The sequence below is a fragment of the Neolamprologus multifasciatus genome, chromosome 8 (assembly GCF_963576455.1).
Source record: "Neolamprologus multifasciatus chromosome 8, fNeoMul1.2, whole genome shotgun sequence".
NCBI classification, from domain to species: domain Eukaryota; kingdom Metazoa; phylum Chordata; class Actinopteri; order Cichliformes; family Cichlidae; genus Neolamprologus; species Neolamprologus multifasciatus.
In genome coordinates, this window is record NC_140446.1 from 14,010,135 (window position 1) to 14,033,447 (window position 23,313).

Here is a 23,313-nt window from a genome sequence, read left to right on the forward strand (position 1 = left end):
ATTTATGCCCTCCTTCACATTTTCAAAAAGGTTGGCCAGACTGGAGTCTTTGCTGGGCCAATCCTGGCCCCTGGGCCTTATGTTTGACTCCCTTGCCTTAGACCTTCATTAGACCTCTCATGCCAGTACGAATGTCATCCTGCAATTAAAAGCAGCAAACTTTGAACTTTGAAGTTAAGTAGATTTTTGCGAACCTGAGGTGTCGACGCATTTCTCTGGGCTCTCGAGTGCGGAGGGTTTTCTCTTGCCAATGTTCATCAGGTTGCTGAACATTAAACCTGCGCCATATTTTTTCTTCACTGTGGAAAAGAGGAGGAGAAGGACGACAAATTGACTATTTTTTCTTTTTACACCCTCTCCTTGAACATGTGGAGCACAGCAGATAAAAGCTAAAACCCCACAGAGGAGCTTACCATCTTTGCTTTCTGGCGTTTCAGCATGGCTGTCTGTGCTGCTGCCGCTCTCTGAAGCCACAGAGTATCTCTCACTCAGCTCTCCCTGTGGATTCATGGCTATATTTTAGTCATTTTGAAATCTTATCAAAAGTCTCATCAAAAACACGATGTCTGATCACAACAGATCAATGTACCTTAGTACAAATAAGCCTTGGGGAGTCAGACACAGTGTGTTGGGGGTCACAGCTATCAGCTGGCTTGGGACTGATCTCTTGAATAACCTGGAGCAAAAACAAGATGTTCTCATTTTGATATTGCAAACAAATAAATAACCTCGAAAGCAAGCTACTGTGAACGTGTTACCTTCAGCCACTGCTCAGCCTGTTCTTTGCTCTGTAAGCCCAGGACAATGGTCTCCCCACCCACTGGAATAATCTTCAGCTTGTGCTCTTTCCTCTTTAACTGCTTCTCTTTGTAAACAACGCTGCAGCCCAGAAGACTCACATCCAGCAGAGGTGTCTGCTCCTTGGAGCTTTTATAGCACTGAGAGAGGCAGAATCAACATGCAAGCTTCGTTAAAAATGAATTACTGTCCTTTAATTTTAGCTGCACGCTGACCAAAACAAGCCAAAAGTTAAATAGTAAATGTTGTCAACCAATCAGTGTTTAGAATAATCAGCAGATTTGTGTAGTTACTAGGCAGTCTTTTCAACCATAAACCATTACCTATCTATCTAACAGCAAAGTAAAAATTGGGTAAATTTCTGAAGGTGTTTATTGAAAACAGCCACTCGTGCGAACTCCATGCTTTAGATAGCCTGTTAAAAAAAGTGTTCATAGGTAATTACCCTCTAGAATGCTAGACGAGCTACTGGGGGAACACTTAGAAACATAGCGGGCAGGTATTCATGCATTTGTCTTTTAATACCAAGAAAAATATAAAAATATAACAAGTCAGTTTCAGAGGAAGTTGCATATGCGTTGTCACAGATCTATTTCTTGACAGCTGTTCGTTCAGCGCTTGCTATTAAGAATCTCTGGCAGCTGTCAGTTGAACAGTTAAAAAGTAAAGCCTACACACCGGTTTTCTAGCATACAAAATATTACAGGGATTATACACAGCCCTATTATTTTTAATATATCGGCTAATTTGGTTTAGATTTTTTTTCTTGTTCGTATCACAACACAATCATAACACAAAACCTCACTGCGGCGTTAATACAGTCGTTTACCCACCAGCAGATGATGGTCTTTGATAACGCAAAGCTGTTTGGCCCACTGGCCAAGCCATTTCTTCCTCCACAGAAACGCGCAGATGCGAGCATCTTTCATCAGCTCAATAGACGCCTCTGCTGATGGCCACTGGTGCTGAGCTGATGACGACTTCTCTCTGGTCACTTCCTCCTCATCGTAGGACTCATATGAGCTGCTTACCGCCTCTCCGTCATCTACAAAGGGCAAGCAAAGCTAAAGATTACGACACTGCATGGGTTACAAGGGATGAAAAATGGCAGGGTGTCGAAAGCAAGGATTAGGAGAAGCAAAATCTGTGCGATGAGAGTGAATGAAAAATAAAGTTAATCTCTGTTTTTTGGACCTTTGTGACTTTCTTGAATGGAGGAGGATTTCCTAAAGCATTGAGCAAACACACATTTTCAGTACTGATGGTAAGCACACAGGAAAATGATGAAACAAAGTTACGATGAAAGGGAAAATAATAAACTCAGGAAATTAATAGTATGAGGCTGATTGATGATGAAACTGTTTCCTTACATGCACGGCGCTGGTAAAACTGGACAACGAGCACTTTGGGGACATGCTGGCTTCCCAATTTGAATTTTGGATTTATGCAATTGCCTGCATTCATGCCACACAGACAGACAAACAAGTCCTAGCTACCCCTGGTGATAACAGCATAGACCACACTGTCAGAGCTGTACTCTCGTATCCAGGGCCCTGAGCGATGGCCAAAACAGTCCAGATCTATATAATATCAAAGGAAACAGGAGGAAGAAAAGCAACATAGGGGAGATTGGACAGAACACAATGCCTTTGAATAATAATCATAGAAAAGATTACAAAAATAAATAAATCTTATACATATTCATTATTGCATTCTCTTTGGCCTGTTTGCATATGTTTTCTTTTTCAGACTCATTCACGAGCCACTTCGTTTTTTCTTCAAAGCTGCCTTAAGTCTTTCTGGCATAGATTCAACAAGGTGCTGGAAACATTCCTCTAAGGTTTTTGTCCATATTGACATGATAACATCACACAGTTGCTGCTGATTTGTCGGCTGTATATCCGTGATTTAAATCTCTTGAGCCCTGGTGACTGAGGACTCCATCTGAGTACAAAGGACTCATTGTCGTGTTCCAGAAATCAGATTATCTGAGCCTTGTGAGATGGTGTGTTAACCAGTTGGAAGCAGTCATCAGAAGATGGCTACACTGTTGTCATGAAGGGATGGACATGGTCAGCAACAATACTCAGAAGGCTACAGTGTTTAAATTATGGTCAGTTTGTACTAAGGGGTCCAAAGTGTGGCAAGAAAACTTGCCCCACACCATCACCACCAGCCAGAAGGATGGGTCTATGTTGTTTGTGCCCACCATCACCATTTCCAGTCTTCTTTTATCCAATTTTGGCAACAATCAAGTCCGAAGTGTAGCAGTTTTCATTAATATATGACAGGAGTGAGACCCGGTGTGGTCTTCTGCTGCTGATGTTATTAGTCATACTGATGATTATACAGTATGACTAATAACAAACAACCACAGGCCAAACAGGACAGAATATTCTTTGCAGCTGTGGTAAAAATGTGTTTAGTAACAATTCTGAAGAAAAAGCTTCCAGTACTGAATAAAAAGCTGACATGTGTTACATTCGAACAATTGTTACTTAATTCTTTCCCACAGAGCTGTGAAACGCCGCTATTGCGCAAAACTGGTAATACAGACTGGTTTCTTATAATTGTGGTGCGGGCCTTGAATGAAACCACTTATTCAGTTATTTGTTCCAGTACCTAGGCAACTCTTTTCGCTTTATTTTACAGCTCAAGCTAAAATGTTAAGCTAAGAAAAAGGCACAGCAGGTACATAGTTTAGTTGCATTGAACTGAAACAACAAAAATATATCTAAATGAAAGTGGTCTTAATTTAAAAGAAGTGATTGTAAAATTCAATTTAACAGCGTCAGAATTATGAAAATACACTTAAAAAAACCAATTTCTGTAAAGAAGCAGTCTCAAATATTTTGTGGCACACACTCACACAAACACGAAGAATTGCTACAAATAGGAAGGCTGCTTTAAAAATAATACTGATATTCTTTGCAGTAGTATACAGCAAGAGCACTGGGTAACTTTGATGATGAATAAGCTATGAATTCATCACCTGGGGCTGTGCGATAGATGAGACATCTAACTTTGAACACAGTTCTTACCATTGACAGTTTCCTCATAGGGTTGAGCCTCCTCATAGTAACTCTCTGAAGCGTCTGCACAGGCTGGAGCTGGTACTGGAGGCAAAGGGAATGGCTCCCGACACACCACACCCTGACAGATGAGAGAAAGATGAGGGAGTCAAAAACGAGAAAAGTACCCAAAAAAGAGAAGTGTGGGATTGTAAATGTCTGTGCTTTTTGTTCATTTAACTTCACCCTCAAACCTACTGTCATTATAGTTTCTAGACCAGTGGTAATTAAGTGCTCTGAACACACGCGCATACACATGCACACACGCACACACATCGACATGTGTTATTCCCACAGGCTGAACATGTGGTTAATTCCAGCTGTCACTTCAGGAATAACTAGGGAATTCCTCGTGTAACCAAACCTCCTCTGACCTGGGAGGCAAGACCTGGTAACTACTAGCACGTTTGCCTTTAGGGAAGAGGGAGTGTTTGTGTGAGCAAGAAAGAAGAGAAGGGTGTCGTATATTTGTGTGTGTGAGTATGTGTGTGTGCGTAGGGGTATATATGTGTGTGTGTGTGGCTTTCCTGAAATCACTCAGCAGTCTGGCTTCACTTCTGTCTCCTGTGTGGTAAGGACTGTCTCCCCAACACTTAATGCTTGACTAAAATCAAAACCAAAACAAACACATCTGTCTTCAGTTGTGTTTTTGTTTTTTTGTTTTTTATATTTAGCTTCTTCTTCTTTTTTTTAATGAAGCTCAGGATTTTGCTCGATAGATTAGACAGATGTTGCTTGTGCAGCATAATGGCTCCTGAATATTTACACTGTTACAACTGAGGCTCACTCTCTCTGTATCACTTTTCTTTGGGTAAATTAAGAATAAAGCTTGAATCAAAGCAGGACAAGCATAGCACTCTACTGGTAGCTACTGGTAACGCTCTCCAGGAGGATGGAAAAGCAAAGTCACAATAAACTTCTTGATTCTTGTTAACAATTTAGGCTATTTCTACTTTGTGACTGACACAAAAAATCACACAAAAAAATACGATTTCAAAAGCTTATTAAATCCACAAACCAATCAATGACATTGTGTGGTTAGACACATTAGTAGATATATAACAGTTGGAAGTTACACAGTACCCTAATCTAGCAGAAGATTCTATTCTATTCTACTCTATTTTTATGGCCTCCAGGTGCTTTATACTATCAAGTAAAGACCCTAGAATAATAAAGAGAAAACTCTCTGTGAGCAACCACTCTGGCAAGAGTGGAAAGGAAAAACTCCCTTTTAACAGGAAGACATCTCCAGAAGAACCCAGGAGGCTCAGAGTGGCAGCAACGCGCTGCCCCTGGTTGGGGGTGACGTGAGGGAGACAGGATGATAGACACAGTGTGGAGCCAAAGTTATAATAACTGGTTAAATGTAGAGTGGTGCAGAAAGTTTGTCACCGCCATTTGTCAGTCTTATGGGCTGAACTTGCTTCTCTTTTGGCAGTGCATTGGTAGACCATATACAGTCCATCTACCTGCACAGAGCATCTGCTGTCACACGTGTCCAAAGTATGTGGTTCAACCAATCTGTGGTCTTGTGAAACTGAGCTTTGAAAATAAGGAAAAGCGTCCACTGCAGCGCATGTCTATGTTTTCAATACTTTATTTTTGAACTTTAATGTTTTTTCAGACTTCTGCACCCTCGCCCCATTCTGGCCCACTTGTCAACCATTCAGCATTCAGCCTACGCACGGTTGAACAACGTGCCGTTTGGGTTTTTAGAGGAGAACATGGGAACACATTTGCATTGCTTTTGCATTTGTGTTCAAAACTTCTCACCAGGCTATGTAGGCAAACAGCTATGTAACCAGATATAACCAGCACGATCTGATATTGTCGTATTGGTGTTGTTCCCACATCATCATACTAAATGTTGTTCCAGGATCAACATTGCAAGTGACCAATCAGAATGTTGTGATGTCATACCTTTGCGACTTCGGGAAAAACCGCCGTAAAACAAAAAACTGTACTTAAGCTGCAAGAAACCGCCTCTGTCCACCGATCAACGGACCCTGACCCTTTAATAAATGGTAAGCAGAATTGATATTGTCCTTGCAACATTGGAATTTCATAAATGCACGAATGGCTTGGTGCGCAAAGGAATAACGTCACAACAATGTGATTGGTCACTTGCAATGTTGAACCTGGAACAACATTTTCATGATGATCTGGGAACAACACCAACACGACGATATCAGATCATCCATATAACAATGGTAGTATAAAACAAGCATTACTAATCAGCATCTTTTAGAAGATGCTTTGAAACAGCATGTTGTACCTTTTATTAAAACTCAGTCTTGTGGGAAAAGCTGTTAACTTTCAAGAATGCAGGTAATTTGAAGACCGTATTAATTAATCAGGTGTTTATTTTTCACACTTTGAACAACCTTAAACCTTTGGACTCATGCATGATGTGTGGGGGAAGGATCTTCCAAGAAGGAAGAATTTCATCACTGGAAAACAGCCTCAATACCCTGAAGTTGCAACATAATCCTATGAAGTATCTATGGTGGCAATCAGAAGATGGCAGATATGCAAGTTTGGTCTTGGTGCAATCTGGAAATAAAATGACTTGCCCGCTTAAAAACTTCAGTAGCTGCCAGTGAAGATGCAATCTATGTATTCTTTTTCTTATCTCAGATAAACGGAGAGATATTAGAGTCAGACTTCCACATAAGGGTTATTCTTCTGAGGCAGTGAAGTTAAAGGAAGGTAAATAAATGACATATATCCCAATTAGGATTATTCACCTGAATATCATCCAGCCCACACGGTTTGAGCTGAATCATAAAAAGTGTTTTCTTAACTTTGCCAAATGTCGTCCCCCCCCCCCCCTTTGAATTCTTTCACTTTCACTTCTACTTATTGAAATTAGTATACTTTAAAGCATTCTGCTTATTTTTATTATATTTACTTATTGTACAGCTTTCACATTCTCTGAAAGGTTGCAGTCCTTCAGCTGCTCTGTATAGTAAACAGAATAACTCAATATACCATATGATGAGAGTGTGAATGGTACTTTTAGTTGCCCCAAATCAGCAACGCTTAAAAATATACAGAAACAAATGAGACAGAAAGCAGTGATAAATTGTGTTTAGCGGTCACAAACCTGCGGTGGGTCTTCAGATACCAGAGTGATTTACAGGTTCAGCTTAGAAACAGAACAACAAAAAATAAAAACACAGCCATATTTGTCTGTTTGTGTAAAAATCATTATTTCTGATGTGGGCTGTCAGTGACAGACGCAGCAACTCCCAGTAAACAGGGAATTCCCTGTTAGTGAGCTTTTCCCACCATATCACTTCAGTGAGCTAAGACAGTTTCAGTAATCCATAGCAGATGTTATAATAACTGGCGTCATGTCACGGTCCGCGAGCAGTCACAGTGATGAAGACTCGCTTGTGTGATTAGCCTGCATGCCTGAACATGGAGGAAAGCAGCCACTAAGCAATGTGTTGGCAGAAATGTTATCACGGCCGTTTAAGGAGGGTAACATCCCTTATACATCATGGAACTATTTAAGATGCGTCATTATACAAGCATCAGCAAATGTGACTGTCAGTGTGTCATGAGACCTGCTCTCGAAAATGACCAAAATATATAAAGTCTATTTAAACACACAGGTAACTGATGCTGATAATAACTGATGCTGTTACAGGTATATTGCCTCACCTGTGCCCACATATTCTTCTGAACTTTCTTTAATTTGTAAGTGAAACTGTCAGTGTGTGTGTTTGTGTGTGTGTTTCCAGTTAGGTGATAAGCAGAAAAAACCTACCATGTTTTTTTGATAGCAGGAAATACTGAAGCAAATCAGCAACGGCAGAAGTTGTACTCTTGGTTTAAACACCCTACTATGAGGCAACAGTGATAACCACTGAGATAAGATGTTGGCATTACTAGGGTGTCTATTGACCATTGTTATTTTTAATCACAGGAGTTACATCAGTGGCATGTTTGGCATTAAAAAAAAAGGCCCTCCTTCTTACTCGTTTATTTCTGGTCGACACATTTTTGTGTAAAATTATTATAACTTTATAATTTAGGTTGTAGAAAATGATGGAGGCAAAACTAAAATTAAGTCATGTAAACCACCATTTATCCTAATTGCCAACAGGGGGCTTCAAAATTTAACTCAACTGTAAAGAAATCAATGAAAATATTTTAGATTTTTCCTGATTTATGATCTAGGTAAATTCTCTCCTCGTGAATTTATCATCTCAATTGCTATTTCCAAGTTAGATTTAATGGAACATTGTGTTTATTTTGTATATTAATGTTACATTTACCCCAGCCAATTACCCAAGTGGCTCAGGATCATGTCTCTGCTTCTTTTGCAGATGATCAAGCAGTGACCTCAAGAAAAATTTGCTGCTGAGTATGAAACTATAGGAATGAGAATTAGCACTTCCAAATCTGAGGCCATGATCAGAAAAAAGGATAGTGCACAAGCTGATTTTAAGACTCTCTAGGTCTGAGTGGAGATGGGCATCGAAAGATGGATTGATGTGGTTTTGGCAGTGATGTGAGCGCTGTACCATTTTTTTGTGATTAAGAGAGTGCTAAGGGAAGCACTGATCTTCCGACCTTCACCTTTGGCCGTGAGCTCTGGGTAGTGCCTGAAGGAACTGAATCATGGATACTAGCATCAGATATGAGCTTCCTCCGAAGGGTGGCTATATTCTCCCTTAGAGGAACTTTGTAAATTGAGAGGAATTCAGAGCCTGGCCACTACTCCTACACATCAAAAGGAACCAGATGAAGTGGCTTGGACATATGACTAGGATGCCTCCTAGGTACCGTATAGGTGAGGTCGTCTAAGCATGTCCTGCTGGGAGGAGGCCCTGTAGCAGATCCACAATACACTCAAGAGATTACATCTCTTGGCTGGTGTGGGGAGTGGAAGGTCTTGGCATAGAGTGTGTGCCCTGAGACTTGAGCCCAGGTAAGAAAATTGATGGTGGATGGATGTTATGTTTAACAATTTATTACGGGTATGACTATCTTGGTATTGACAAGTTTCTGCCATATGACAATGTGCTTTCAGTGTCCTCAACACTTAGATCCACCCCTCGCTGTTGATGCCCTGATTTAAAGTATTCAAGATGACCATGGCCAAAATGCCAAACTCAATCCAACAGGTGACAACATTTGTGGCTATGTCCCTTTTTACATAGAGCTCATGGTTTCATAATCCATATATACTGCAAATAACAAGTCAAGAGAGTTAGAGACAAGCCTGGTCTAAGCCTTAATAATAGTTATATACAAAAGCAGTTAACAGGAATTTCCTGAGAAAGTTATTATTCTGTTTCTCACTTTTCTCTCACTCTCTCACTGAAAGAGTGTAAACTTCTCCAGAATTTAAAAAAAGTAGTCAAGAGTTAAGCATCTGCTATTAATTAAAACAAAAAGTCAGGCATTCCAGAGGAACCGCAGTAAGCCACCCCAGACTGCCCACCCACTCTTATCTCTATTATTTTCTTTTTCTTTTTACATTTCCTCAACTCCAAAAATACTAAATTGGCTTGTTGTCTGAGCCAAGCCTGAAGAGAAGCATAGTAGGCCATTCCAGGGAGGTGTTGCACTGGTGAAAAAGCATCAGGGACATACCAGGTGTGTGTATCCATTCTCCCAGAAGACTTTGCTATTCTTCTGTCTCTTTAATAGTCACTTTAGCCCCTTCCTTTCACTTCTCTCACGCACAAACACACTTCTTCACCACAGAAACGTCGACTAGAAGGGAAGAAATGAGGAGTCGGAGGATAAATAACAAAGCAAGGAGAGAGGGTGGCGGGGTGTGGTGGAGGGGCTTTGAGTAAAGAGTGGGAAAAGAGAGCCCAAAAAACGAACAGTCAGAGGAACATGGAAAATCCCTGGTTCCCATGCCAAGAATTCGGTGCAGTGAAAACACACACACACACACACACACACACACACACACACACACACACACACACACACACACACACACACACACACACACACACACACACACACACAGTGTATCTGAAAGCCTGCTGGGAGCTCAATGTAAAAGGTGGTGATAAAAATTATCAGTTTGGTTTCTGGAGAACAGAGTTCAGGAAAAATCCCTGATCCTTTGCCTCTGTTACTTGTGACATAGTAACTTTTTTGATTTAGAAATTATGAAATTAAAAATTTAATGAGTGAAAATAAGAAAGAAAAGAGACTATACATTATCTACATGGCAGGAGGCAGAATGCAAAGATTTCACATGACACAAACTATTTGTTTTCCGGTTATTTTGCCTTCTTGGGAAAACTTTGACCTTTTCTAAAACCTTGATTTTTTGGTACCAGTCCCTTTTTTGCCAGCTTAATCCTTTTCAAGTTACCTACTTAAAATGTATAGCTGCAAATGGATCTTCATGTGTAACATTTAAATAGCCATTTTAAACCAAGCTGGATTTAAAGGGATAACGTAATCATGAATAATTCAGTAAATACTTACTTTATGCTAGCCTGTCTTATTGCGGTTATGATAATGACCAGTTGCTGGCAGCCACATTACCGCTACAGTGCATGTCAACAGTTTTCCTTTCCCTGCCTGACGCTTGCAAGTGGCACAGCTGCTATCTATAGTCCATCTCTATTTTAAGACCATGCAGACAGGACGCAATGGAGCTCACACAAATCTTTATTTACCATGCAGCTCGAGGGAAAAAATGGCTATTCCACACTCGAGTCACACACAAAATAATTACTTGAGAGGCCGTTTTAGGAAGAACAGAGATCCTGGTTTAAGAGACCATGGAAATGCCCGAAGGCCTGGGAATCAACCGGGATATTCATGCCGAGAATGCGACCCTTGATCTGGAGAACAGAGAGTGCCAGGCAGGCTGGCTGAGAGTGAGGGTGGAGGACAGTTGGTTCACTGTGGAGCGGGCTTTTCTCCTTAAGTACAGCGACTATTTCTGTGCTCTTTTTCACTCTGGGATGAAAGAAAGTCAGCAAGATGAGCTCTACCTGAAAGGAGGAGTGCACGCAAGAGGTTTCCTCATTGCCCTTGCAGTCTGCAGGGGAGAGATTCCCACCATCAGTGAACCAGATGAGCTTGTCGAAGCAGTTGAGTGTGCTGCTTTTCTACAGGTTGAAGATTTGGTCCAGCATCTTTGCGACATTATAGACTCAGACAACTGCCTTCTGCTTTACCATGCAGCCTCCATATTTGGGGTGCACGCACTGTTTCACAATGCTGCACTCTTTCTTTGTGACGCCTTTGATGATCTCAAGGATGAAGCAGAAAGTTCAATTCCTGAGGAGCTGCTGCAATACTCTCAAACTTTGTCCCCTTCTTCTTTTATTGCTATAGGGACCCATTCTCCTTCACTGGAGCTGCTGCAAGACTCCTTCAGGGTCGTTTGCTACCTCGACGAAAAAGAGGGGCAGTGGAAGCATCTGACAGACCTACCAACTGCTTGCAGCACCTCCATGGCTGGAGTAGCAGTTGTTGACAATCGCTTATATATCGTTGGTGGGGTTTTTGGTTACAGTAAGGACACAGTGGACAGTAGCTTCTGCTACAACCCCGATTCAGGACTTTGGACTACTCTCCCAGGTCCCCAGCAACCCAGATATGATTTTACCCTTCTTGGGCATGAAGGTCAGCTCTACGCCATTGGTGGAGAGTCCCAAAAGCAGATAATTTCCACAGCAGAGACGTATGATGTTGTAAAAGGAGAGTGGACATTTATACAGCATGCGCCACGACCTGTAGCATCTGCAGCTTGTGCTGTTGCTAGACGGCGGATATTTATTTGCTTCTGGAAGCCACCAGACACCACAGACATCTATGAATACGTACCTGTGAATGATGAGTGGAAGCTTGCTACCACACTGATCAGACCTCAGAGCTATGGCCACTGTATGGTAGCTCACAAGGACAATTTGTATGTGATGCGCAACGGGCCTTGTGACGACTTTCTTCGCTGTCTAATGGATTGTTATAATATCACAACAGGCCAGTGGACAGCTATGCATGGGCATTACATCAACAGCAAGGGAGCTCTGTTCACCGCAATGATCAGGGGGGATTCTGCGTTCACAGTGAAACACATGTTAACTCTTGTGTATACCATCACTGAAAATGGATGGAAGCCCCGTAAGCAGATGAACGGATTTCCAAAGAGTGGTTCACTGTGGACATGTTTACTCAGGCTTCCCAAGACGGGGCCAGTTATACCACAGCTGGATGCAGAAGGCAAGGAAGGAGAAATGCCTCTGTCAGACCTGTCTGAGGCATATCTGGAAGCTATACAGCACTTGTAAAATTATTGTACAACTGAAAAGTATAGTGTTTTTTGAGTTTTTAAATGACAAAATAAGTCCTCGAAAATACTGCTGCTAAATAATTCTGAAGGCTTCAAATGGACAAAAATGTACTTTATTTCAATGCATCCAATTCACATGCACTCTCACACACATGCTGACAAGCACTTGCACTGATTAACAACAGCTGCTACTGCAGTTTATAGTAGGGAGGCCACTGTGCATGTGTGTAAAGTTCAAAGGCACTGACGGGATGTTCTAAACCTTTTTCCTGAAGTCACACTGGGCCAATTCAGAAGCCACTGGTCTCCTAGTCAACATGAAACACAGTGTAGTTCCCTCTCACACACTCCTGAACAATCACCTCTCCAGTCTTGTTGCCCCATGGGTTGTTAAATACCTGCTTCTGTGGGAGAACACATTTTACGAAGCCTGGGCTTGCAACTCTGATGGTTGAGGGGAATGATTTTGGCTTGCATGACCACAGACGTTATTTGTGTCATTATATTAAAACTGCTGCAGCTGGGTTTCAATATCTGACAACAACCCATTAACTTACAAGTACTTTTTACTGTAAGTTACAGTACTGTTTTTAGCACTACGCTTCTTAGTGATAGCTGTGCACATACTGTAACACAAGACCAAAATGCTGTCGGTTACATATCAATTTGGAATTTGTCTTCTGGCTTCTTTGGTATACAGTAGGATATCTTGATCACCACTGATTTGTTCCATCTACTATATTACTTCAGCCACTGACTCGGGTCAGTGCTATTAACATTCCCATAACCACAGTGGCAGAGACCCAAATATCTGTGCTTTTTAAGCCAAATCATTCTGCATCATTCTTCTGTTACTCCAATTATGGAAAGAACTGGCCAACACTTACTGTTCTGGGGGGTGGCAGGTCGGGAAGGTGCTTTTGTGGGACGGGGACACGTTTTGCTGCTTTTCCATTGAGCAGGGCATCTAATCTGTCATCTTGGTAACACAAGCAGAGAGTGGAAGGTCAGTATATACCAGGCATTTTGCATTTAAATTCATTTCCATAACATACCAGAACATTTCAGGATAAATGAATAGCTGTCATCTTGCAAGTATAAATTCCACATATCCAGCTATCTCGGTTAAATATTAATACGGTGGTATCCCCAACTAACACAATGATATAATCTATGTATATATATATATATATATATATATATACACACACATATATATATATATATATATATATATATATATATATATATATATATATATATATATATATATATATTTGAAATATATATATCTTTTCAAACCTTGCAGTCAACCTGTTCATAACTGGGCTTTGAAAGTGCAAATTTAGGATACTTGTTTGTTCCTGCTGAAAGCCATGTTCTGTTAAGCTAATCCAGAGGTTCCAAAACTGTGAGCTGAGGCAAGTGAAAAATAAACATGCAAGAGTTTGCTGATGCTATCATGTTACCCATTATTTGTGTAAGATTCAAAATATTTCCTTTAATAAAGTTAATTATTGATAAAAAATGGTACGATGTAGGGCATGAGTTAATATTTTGCCTCTGAACGGGCATGCTAGAAAGAGTGTTGGTTATGTTAGCTATGCTAGCATTTAGCATGCAGATACGGAGTGATAACATCATATACAGTATGATAACAAACCTCTACACTGTCTTTAACCAAACTCCCCCAAATGTTAAAATACTAACAATGGTATGGCCACTTGTGGTGTCAAGCATAAGTCATAATTTTGTCTTTTTTTCCTTTGTTTTATCATGCTAACCTAAACCATTTAGGATAATATCAGTAGGTAATTTTGATTCATACATTTATCTTTTTTCTAATATTGTAAGATCTTTACCTTACCATATAAACCATGTTAAGGCAACTGTTTTTGTGAATTGGGGGTGTATATTTAAATATTAATATGAGGCCTAATGAGCGTGACAAAATAGCACAGCAATTTTCTCTTTAAGATTTTCTTCAGTGTCTTATATTCTTTTGGTCTCAAACGTGACCTTAAGAGAACATCTTTAAGCCAACTAGAGTTCATATATGTGTTATAAAAATTCCCTGTCTGCACCTTTGCTCTATACCTTTTTGTATCATTACAAGAATAGAAACATGCTGATATGAACTGCAGTAAAAGCACTGCATTACCACAGGCTGCACGTGTACAATCACGTACACGTAAGATAATTGAACCAGGCTGCCTGTCGTTTTATGAGCAATGCTTTACAGTAAAAGAAAAGGTAAATAAATAAATAATGTATCTCATCCTATTTTAACAAACAAATAAAGTTCACTCCGAGTGTATTTCATTCCCCCCCCTCACATGAGTTTCTGTGGTAGACAGCGTGTGGCTTTGTAAGCATCGCTGCTGAAAATATGTGTTAACTCTAGTGCTCATTCAAACCACATTCTTTATCACTGTCCAAACAAAACAGGTCAGTCTCAGATGTTGCGGCTCTGCGAAGAAACAGACAGGAAATGGTGGGCGAGTGCTGAGGAGCTGAAGGGGCCACAGCTTGCAGCGGCTTATCATGTCTGTTCAGTTGAAAGTAAACTGAGCATGAGATGGAAATAGTGTAACAACTATGCGCCATCTGACCTTCATGGATAAACGCAAAATCACACTAAGCCCTTTAAAAAAGAAGAAAAAAAAGTTGTTTTCTTTGTATATTTAGATTGGCAACCTGTTCTGTCGTTTATCCTGATAAAAAAATAAGCGGAAGAGAATGGATAGACGGATGGATGGAATAATCCAAGAATAGATGGCTGAAACCTAAAGAATGACAAGGAAATGTGAAAATGTGACATTCAACTCTGTGAGGTTGCAAACTTTGCCATGATCTAAATTTGTTCGCATGCAAAAAATCTACCTAGTTTACCATCTTAGTCAGCAGTTCTTTGGTTTTTACCTGCACGCAACACCGTGTACTGCTGATGTAATGCCAATGAATGGTGGGTGAGTTTGGCAGGTATGTGGTCGGAAAACAAAGAATAAGATTAACTGAAACAGATGCCACCAATTATGAGAATTGATTTTCATTCTTTTTTCAAAGTATTGAGCTTTATGTCAAATAGATTTTTACACCTGTTAGTATAGTAATTAAAAAAAAAAAGAACCTGCTGGAAAAGTCAGTAGTGGCTAATAATTTATTGGGATTATTGAGCACAAAATGTTATGAAAGATTTCAGTTTTGTATGCGACATTTGTCTTAATTAGTTGAGCTTGACTCAAACATTGTTATAAAACTATGTCAGTAATTCCGTGTTAAGCCCTTCATTTATTAGCCCTAATTTTCAACAGAATAACATCTTTAAATATTATTGTTTGAAGCCTGTATTTTTTAGACGTATACGAGACAATTCAGCACAAAGAGTCTGTGTATGTGTGACGTTGTAAAATTAGTAATTTGTGGGTGTTTTCTTGTGCTAATCCAAATGTATGCAGTTGTTCTTTGACAGCTGACGATGCCTTATTGACGTAAAAATTTTGCATTGTGGATTACAATTCAGTGCAGTGAAGGATCAGCTTGTTCCATAATCCAGTTTGCACAATGCTTAACTGAACAAACCAGAAATCAAGAGCACAAGAGATTTACATTGTGCATAATTTATCAAGATATTTGAGTGGACATAGCAGTTTTTAGCAACCAAAATTTATTTAACTAATTTATTATCTATTAACTCATATTACTGTTATATTATTCTTTCACTTTCCTGGTTCACTACGTACAGAATTTTGTAATACAATATGGTAAAGTAAGCCAAACAGCCTGGTAAGACTATGAAGTCATTAAAAAAATTATGGTGCTAATACGCAGATCAGTCTGAACAGTGATATAAGCAATTTCATCAACAATTCATAGCAGCCGAATATCAAATTCATTTAAAGGCATTATTTGAAAACTATTTCATGACTAAACATGACGGCTAGCATAATTGGAGACTGAAAACACCATTGCCTATTTTATTGTTCGTATAAAATACATTATGGACAGATGCGGCAAAGGCAAATGGGATTGAATATCTGCTTTAATATATTTTAGGCAAGTGTTGATTCATTTATGCCCAAGGAGAAAATGTACACCTCAACAATTGAGTTTCAATGTATAGGCTGGAATGTGGAACAAGCCGGTGCTTCGGTGCGCTTAACAGTTTACACGTTTTCATTCAATCTGCCATCAAACATTTACATTTGCATTTCTTATTATACAATTTTCAAAGCTATACTTACATACATACAAGAACCACTAAGTCATTTTCAAAGTTCAAAGAGCAACATTTAAAACTCACACCTTTACCATTTTTCTCTTTTCCAGGAACGACTTTGTTCATGTAGATATACTCCTCATCAGCACCTGTAAACAGAGACAGCAGAACGTGATTAACTGCTGAGAGCAGTGCACTTTGGCATAGATGTTTTTGCTCTGTGGTTAGCTACCACAAACACCTTTCTTGAATTTAAGCAAACCTTACAAAACAACAAACACAAATGCCAAGAAAATATGAGCTTATGCACAGGTATTTTTGGTTTTTTTTTTACTGTTCAACGCTTGCTTTGAATTCCCAATGTTGATTTTTTTGATTTGGTTGAATATATTCACAGTGTGACTTAACTGCAAACAATAACACGGAAAGAATGCATATTTTTCTTTCCCTTGAGACAGCTGATGGGAAAATCTGATTCCACCTTGGTGCAAAACAAACTTCCATCGTGCTTGTCAAAAAGAAGTCCAGGATAAAAGGGAAACTTCACCCAAACAAGTAGTCCATTGTGCACATAGATAGGGCCACCATTCACACCCACTCTTACCGTGGCAAGCATTCATCAGGCATTAGTCAGAGTACTCCTTGCCTGCACAGATACAGCACTGTGTCACGTCTGTAGTGGAAGTTTTACATTGCTTTTTAATATACAAGGCAACTCCTGAACTTAATCCACCTGTTCATAACAATCATGCATTCACAAAAACTTTGCATTTGACTCTAAAAGTGATCCAGTTTCTGTTTCTTTTGCATGGTTAGAGGAGCTGATCATAACCAGACTAAGGAACTAAAGGATGAACTTGACTTCACTTGCACTCAACTCTTCAGGCAAAAAGTGGAGATGATGAAACCTTCTGACATACATCAATGCTAGAGTCAGCGAGGAAATGACTACAGCTGGAGTCATGTCACTCTCAACATGGTGGAGTAATTACAAGCTGGTGAGGACATCGCCATAACATTGCCACATAAACAGTCTGAACGAAGGCCTTTTCTTGAACAATAAACACAGAGGTTGTGGCTACGAAGGCTCCAGTTGGTTACTGTAACCTGTTATGGGAATTTGTTCCGCAGCTGCAGCACAGTTTTTCACTGGAATTAAATATTTTAGCTGACTTAGATTAGAGGAAATCAAACAAAACTCTAACCTTGGGTGATACTGCGGAGAAGGGCTTCTCCTTTGAAATAGATATCATGAGGTGAAACCAAACAGCAGCAGCATAAAATGATGTTTTGCCTGTACAGTGAAAACAGATTTTCGGGGAACAAAGTTGAAATGCTATTTATAAATTGCTGCTCAGAGGAAGTGAGCATCCCCAGAGGATAAATGCAGCTTCGGAAAAATGATACAGCTTGGAGCCAGAAGAGGAAGTACGGAGAGACGAGTCCAAGACCTGAACATGGAAAAGCTTGACTGCTGGTGTGTGTTAGTGAACAGTGTGAGAGCTCTCTGAGAAAAACAGGGCGAAAGAGAGTTGACTTTTAAAATCCAGAAGTGAGAAGGTGACAGCAAATGACAAAAATGGCAAAGAATCGGGTCATTACAAAAAACAAACAAACAAACAAAAAGTCATTATCATATTTGTGTCAAACTATTTTTGAGGTAGCGGTAGCATGTCATTAATTCAATAGTTGCTTCAAAGATTAAGTAGCTGGCATAGAGCACCATAAATCACATCAGCCCACCAGCAGTTACAAGAAAAAATAAACTCATCTGAAGCTGTTTAAAAAGTTAACAAGCTGTACAAGACTCTAGTTTTTTTTTAGCTTGCTTATAAACTGAAAATTGTAAAAAAAAAATTGCATGAAGCAAATAATTTTGCAACAGAGAGAGGAATGTAGTAAAAAAAAAAAAAAGAGCAATCCTGCAGGCACAATGTGGCTTTAGCTACCAAAATTGTGATAAAGTGATGTTTTTGCAAAGCTTGCAGGGATATGATTATGAAAGGTTAGTAAGAGCTCAAAATAACAAAATAAAACCAGAGTAGGTGGTTTAATAACTTCTCCTAGGCCAGTTTCACTTAAGTGTGGGAAATGCAGGGAATGACCACATGTTACATAAGATACTTTGTTGGATGGCAGATTAACTGCCAGCCGGTCCATGCAGCTTTTGAATGAATTTAAACATTTGTGGTTAACCTTCAACCAGTGTTACAGTTTTAGATGCAAAGATCTAGAGAACAGTTTAAAGGTTTGTGACAAATTATTCTACTGAAATTAACTTTTTTTTTTTAAAAATGAAAAACCTAATAATGCACCAAAACACTACAACATTGTTGTAAGTGGATTTATGCATACTAATAGGCTAACTAGAAGTGCTTCCACAGCAACTTTAAAGTGAACCTTTCATACTTTTTAATTATTTCCTGTAACACACTTATGGTACAAAGAACGTACACCCTCTATCAAGTTTTAACATAAAATCTAGACCCTAACATCAGTTCTTAAAATTAGCTAAATATAAGCTCAGATGAATAATAAAACATGACACATCACAGTGTGTCATCATTTATTTACTATAAGAAAAACTAAACCAAATTGCTGAAGCAGTGTGTGGAAAAACTAAGCACATCCCATAATTTAATATTTTAATATTTAATAATGACGTGCTTATCAGTCTTTCACATCATTAAAGAGGAATTTTGAACTTCTCTTTTTTAAAACACTGGTTCACTTCATTGAGGTTTCCAGGCATTCATTTATGCACAGCTCTCTTACTTTGACTGCATCATTGCAACACTTTGATTCTTTTCTTTTTCAGTCATTCTGTTGTAGATTTACTCTTGTCCTTGGAATAATTTTTCTATTGCATGATCCAATTTCAGGCAAGCTGGTCGTACAGATGGCCTCGCATTGGACTCTAGAATACTTTGGTGTACAGAGCTCATGGTTGACCCATTGATGCAAGGTTCACAGGTCCTATAGCTGGAAAATGAACCTGAATCATTAACGTCCACCACCGTGCTTGGCACTTGGTAATGATGACCTTGACACTAGGCGTTTGTGCTGATATGCTGGGTTTGATTTTTCCAACCGTGGTGCTGTGCACAATGGCCAAACATATTTACTTTGGTCTTGTCTGTCTAAAGGACATTGTTTCAGAAGTCTTGTGGTTTGTTCAGATGCAACTTTGCAAACCGAAGCCATGCTGTCATGATCTTTTTAGAGAGAAGAGGCTTTCTCTTGGCAACTCTTCCAAAGAAGCCATACTTGTACAGTCTTTTTCTATTTGTACTGTCACAAACTTTAACATTAACCATGCTAACTGAGGTCTGTAGAGTTTCTTGGGTTTTTTGTAGAATTTTATTACCTTGGGGTCCGACCACTAAAATGCCAAAACTTGATAAAAGTGCTCACACTTGCAGATGATCAGTTAATTAAAGTGTGTTTGATTAACAACACCTTGCTGCTACTTAATTCCTATCAAAGCAGTTAGGCTGTGCTTAGCTGTTTTCATGTGCTTTGGCTTATTTTTGTTAAAGATAATGACACAGTGTGATATATATGATGATTTTAGTTCATCTAGAGTTTGACCTAATTTTAGAACTTTATTTTTACCAAAACCGCACATCTACAGTTGCTCGTGGTAGTGTTAAACATGACTAAATGTAGCCACTGTTAGACTTGTTTAGGTCATTTCTCACTTCAAATGTTACATGTAACATGTTTGCAGTAATTCTACTCTGCAGTTTGCTGTGAGTCAGCTAATTCTGCAGTTATTTAGACTTCACAGTATATCTAACCTCTTAATTACATACTGGGCAGAACAATTTTCTCTTCCTCTCATGAAATTTTCCTAAGGAAGTTATTATATTGTAGTTCAGTAACTGTATGTCTATGACTTGTTTGCACGCTTTCACTTCTTGATTTGTTATTTTTTTAATCAAACATATCAAACTAATTTAAAATTTCCCCATAAAATATCCATGAAAATCAGTTCCTGAATAAATATGAAGTGAGAATTTGGTCATGCGGTTTCAGATTTGTATTTCTGTCTTCATCTGCTTTAAGTTTGAAGTTGTTTGGGCCGACATGTTAGAATATAGACAGATGTTGTTTTATTATTACCACTCACAGTTTTCTGACTTTTCTGGCACATATAAGTTAAACTTTAAGCAAGTAGGACAGTTTTTTAAAAAAAAACTGTAGCTGGTTGCCTTGACCATGTCTGTTTCTGAAAAAGTGCTCTTACCAGTCGAAGCCCTGTAGGACTGGAGGAGATCAGACAGCAAACCCTTCTGGACGGTGGCGTTCCCACTCAGCGTCTCCTTGTCCAAGATGACCAAGAAGCGGTGGAGCTCCATCAGGAGCTGGTCCAGCACTGGAAGCACAGACAGACAAGAGGGGCTCAGATTCTCAGGGGTATAAAAATTCCTTTAAATTTTATTACACTTTTCTTGGCAAGAAAATATTTAGAAGCATTAAGACAATGGCTTAAAACCAGGACTGTCAAAGTTCCCATCATCAAGAAAAGCAAGAGTCATGAGGGAAAACAAAGCCTGTAATCTTTCCAGACAGCCATTATCAGAATATTATGCTTTAATTTATGTCAGAGAACTGGTTCAACTTAGGGATTTGTCTTTTAACACTGATTTCAGTTCTTAGTTTAGCAGCTATTCCTTTCCCACTGACTTCCTTTTGTTCTTCAAGTTGTTTGCTGGTTGCCAGCATTTTGCATGGGAGAGACTCCTCTGAGGTTTTGCACTGGCAACAGCTGATAACCACTCAGACTTCATTTCTCATTCTCATTCCTCTCATCGAGCTGTTATTGACAGTTGCAAGTCCGTTTGAGGTTGTTTTGGGAGTTTAGCTAAAGGTCAAGCTCAGAGTAGGGAGGAGCCTAGGCTGGTGTTGGCGGGGCCAGTGTGTCTGGGTGCAGCCCACACACATCCTTCAGGGGTCAGCGCTGAGCTCAGAGTCCTCTCTGCTGTGTGGGGAGCTCTTTGTGTTTTCCTTCACTGTCTCTTGGCCTCATGAATAGGCCCCTTGCTACAGTGGGCCTCAGTGTGTGAGCACTTCAAGAGAAGAGACGGGGGAGGAAATAAAGAAGAAAGACCTTTTTTTAAAGAGAAGATGGGGCAGGTAGTGGTGGTTGGGAGATAGGGATGCGTAATTATTCCTGACTTTTTTTTTTTTGAAGAACTGCATATTTTCTGTTAATTTTCTAAAAAATGAATAATTAATCCATTTTACATGAATTGCAAGCACATATAGCTTTTTTAAGTAGGAGCATATTCTAATGTTTGACCATCAAATTCATCCGCTCCTCTGAGCTGACTGTTGGCCCAATGGCTGATAAAAATGATGATTAGCCAATCAGTGCCAGAGGCGGGATTAACACTACTTTTAAGTTGCTTTGAAGATGTGGACTAACATTAGAGTTGTGTGATACTTATTTTCCTGGTATCAAGTTGGTAGCATGTCAGTACATTGCCAATACAGATATTATATTATACCTATAAATGTAAAATACAAAAATTTAAACCTATTCTGAACAAATTTTAATGACCACTGTGATTTTTACTTTCCAAAAAAAGTTAACACAACATAACACATCTTTCACTTTTTCATGTACTTTGCAACATTTTTTTTAGACCTTGAGTGTAAATATGCTTGTCTCTAACTTTGGGTCAGCTCTGTTGTTTAAATGTGCTATAGGTTATAAATGAAAGACGTGACAGTCAACACAAAAAGTTTAAAAAAATTTTAACAGTGCATGATTGGGGTATATGTTTGAATTTCCAAAGTATAGATCCTACTGTGCTAGAATCAGTCTGATACCAATTGGTATCGATACCATCGATATTTGGATCGATCCGCCCACCTCTACATTAAGCACTCCAGAGGCATGGGTACTAAATAATAATGGATGAACACACTGAGCTGTTTTGACTTTGCACTGCCCCACTCTTAAAATGAGATAAGATTCAAGTTGATACATGGATATTGTGACTGGTTAGGGGAAATCAAATCTTCTTCCTCAGGAATCCGTTCGAGTGGACATAATGTTAGACCAGGGGTCTGCAACCTTTTACACCCAAAGAGCCATTTGGACTCGGTTTCCACGCAAAAGAAAACACTGGGAGCCACAAATACTTTTTGACATCTAAAATGAAGATAACACTGTATATATTGTTTTTTTACCTTTATGCTTTGTGTGAACAACTAAGGTGTGTTGCTTATGAAATCCATGAAGTGCTACAGAGAAAATTACATTTTATTTATGTAATCAACACATTTTGAACTCTTAAAGAAATATAACAAAAGGAAAGACACCAACCTGAACTAAAATGATCCATGTAGCAAACAAAAACTGTTGTCAGCCACCACCCTTATATCGCCTTTGGGCTGTTGGAGCCTTGACCTGACTTTTAAAAAATAATTGGTAAAAAAGCACTATGCTGCTGAAAAATTAAAAATAGATATTTGCAAAATTCTGCCTAAATATGTATTTTACCAGGTTAATGCGTGCGGCGGGGCGTGGTCTGCAGCGCCGCTGCAGGGGAGGCGGACGCCCCTGAGCCACACCCGCAATCATGCCTCGCTGCCTTTACGTCTGCGCTATCTGTTCTGTTGTGTTGTTGGTGGTGTATGTCGGGCTGTGAGGTGAAAAGCTATAGCCGGCTGTATGCGTACAGCAACCGTGTGTGAAAAGTGGTCAATAAAGAGATGCTGAAAAGTGTGTTCATGCAAACATCGTCGGTCTGCCGTGATATGTTTACAATAAGACTTATGGTCCCGAACCTCTGCGCACAGCGTCTGCTAATCGGGGCTGTACGAAGTCAGTTTACGCAGGACTGTAAGCTGTCATCTGTCAGGCGTGAGCGGTGTTTGTCTTTAACATAGTTCACGGTGGAGAATAATGCTGACATAATGTG

General features: G+C 39.5%; 2 protein-coding genes across 4 annotated transcripts in view; one reads left to right on the forward strand and one right to left on the reverse strand.

The window, feature by feature from the left end:
* Positions 1–23,313, reverse strand: part of afap1l2 (actin filament associated protein 1-like 2) — a 42,058-nt gene that overhangs the window by 5,819 nt on the left and 12,926 nt on the right. The window contains exons 2-11 of one of the 3 annotated variants that reach the window (XM_085169313.1): positions 20,628–20,756; positions 16,465–16,527; positions 13,047–13,138; positions 3,840–3,951; positions 2,295–2,378; positions 1,632–1,843; positions 759–938; positions 590–676; positions 414–498; positions 195–299 (exon numbers count right to left, since the gene is read on the reverse strand). In XM_085169313.1, coding sequence (XP_085025439.1) covers positions 195–299; positions 414–498; positions 590–676; positions 759–938; positions 1,632–1,843; positions 2,295–2,378; positions 3,840–3,951; positions 13,047–13,138; positions 16,465–16,527; positions 20,628–20,756 — 1,149 coding nt within the window. The remainder of the gene's footprint in view (positions 1–194; positions 300–413; positions 499–589; positions 677–758; positions 939–1,631; positions 1,844–2,294; positions 2,379–3,839; positions 3,952–13,046; positions 13,139–16,464; positions 16,528–20,627; positions 20,757–23,313) is intronic. The other 2 variants (XM_085169312.1, XM_085169311.1) reach the window with 2 other exon arrangements.
* Positions 10,294–13,053, forward strand: LOC146512691 (kelch repeat and BTB domain-containing protein 13). The gene has a single exon (XM_085169316.1). It carries the CDS (start codon positions 10,640–10,642, stop codon positions 12,155–12,157), a length of 1,518 nt encoding a protein of 505 aa, XP_085025442.1. The 5' UTR covers positions 10,294–10,639; the 3' UTR covers positions 12,158–13,053.

Coding starts and splice junctions, on each gene's coding strand:
- LOC146512691 (XM_085169316.1), top strand. CDS start 10,640: ATGGAAATGCCCGAAGGCCTGGGAATCAACCGGGATATTCATGCCGAG.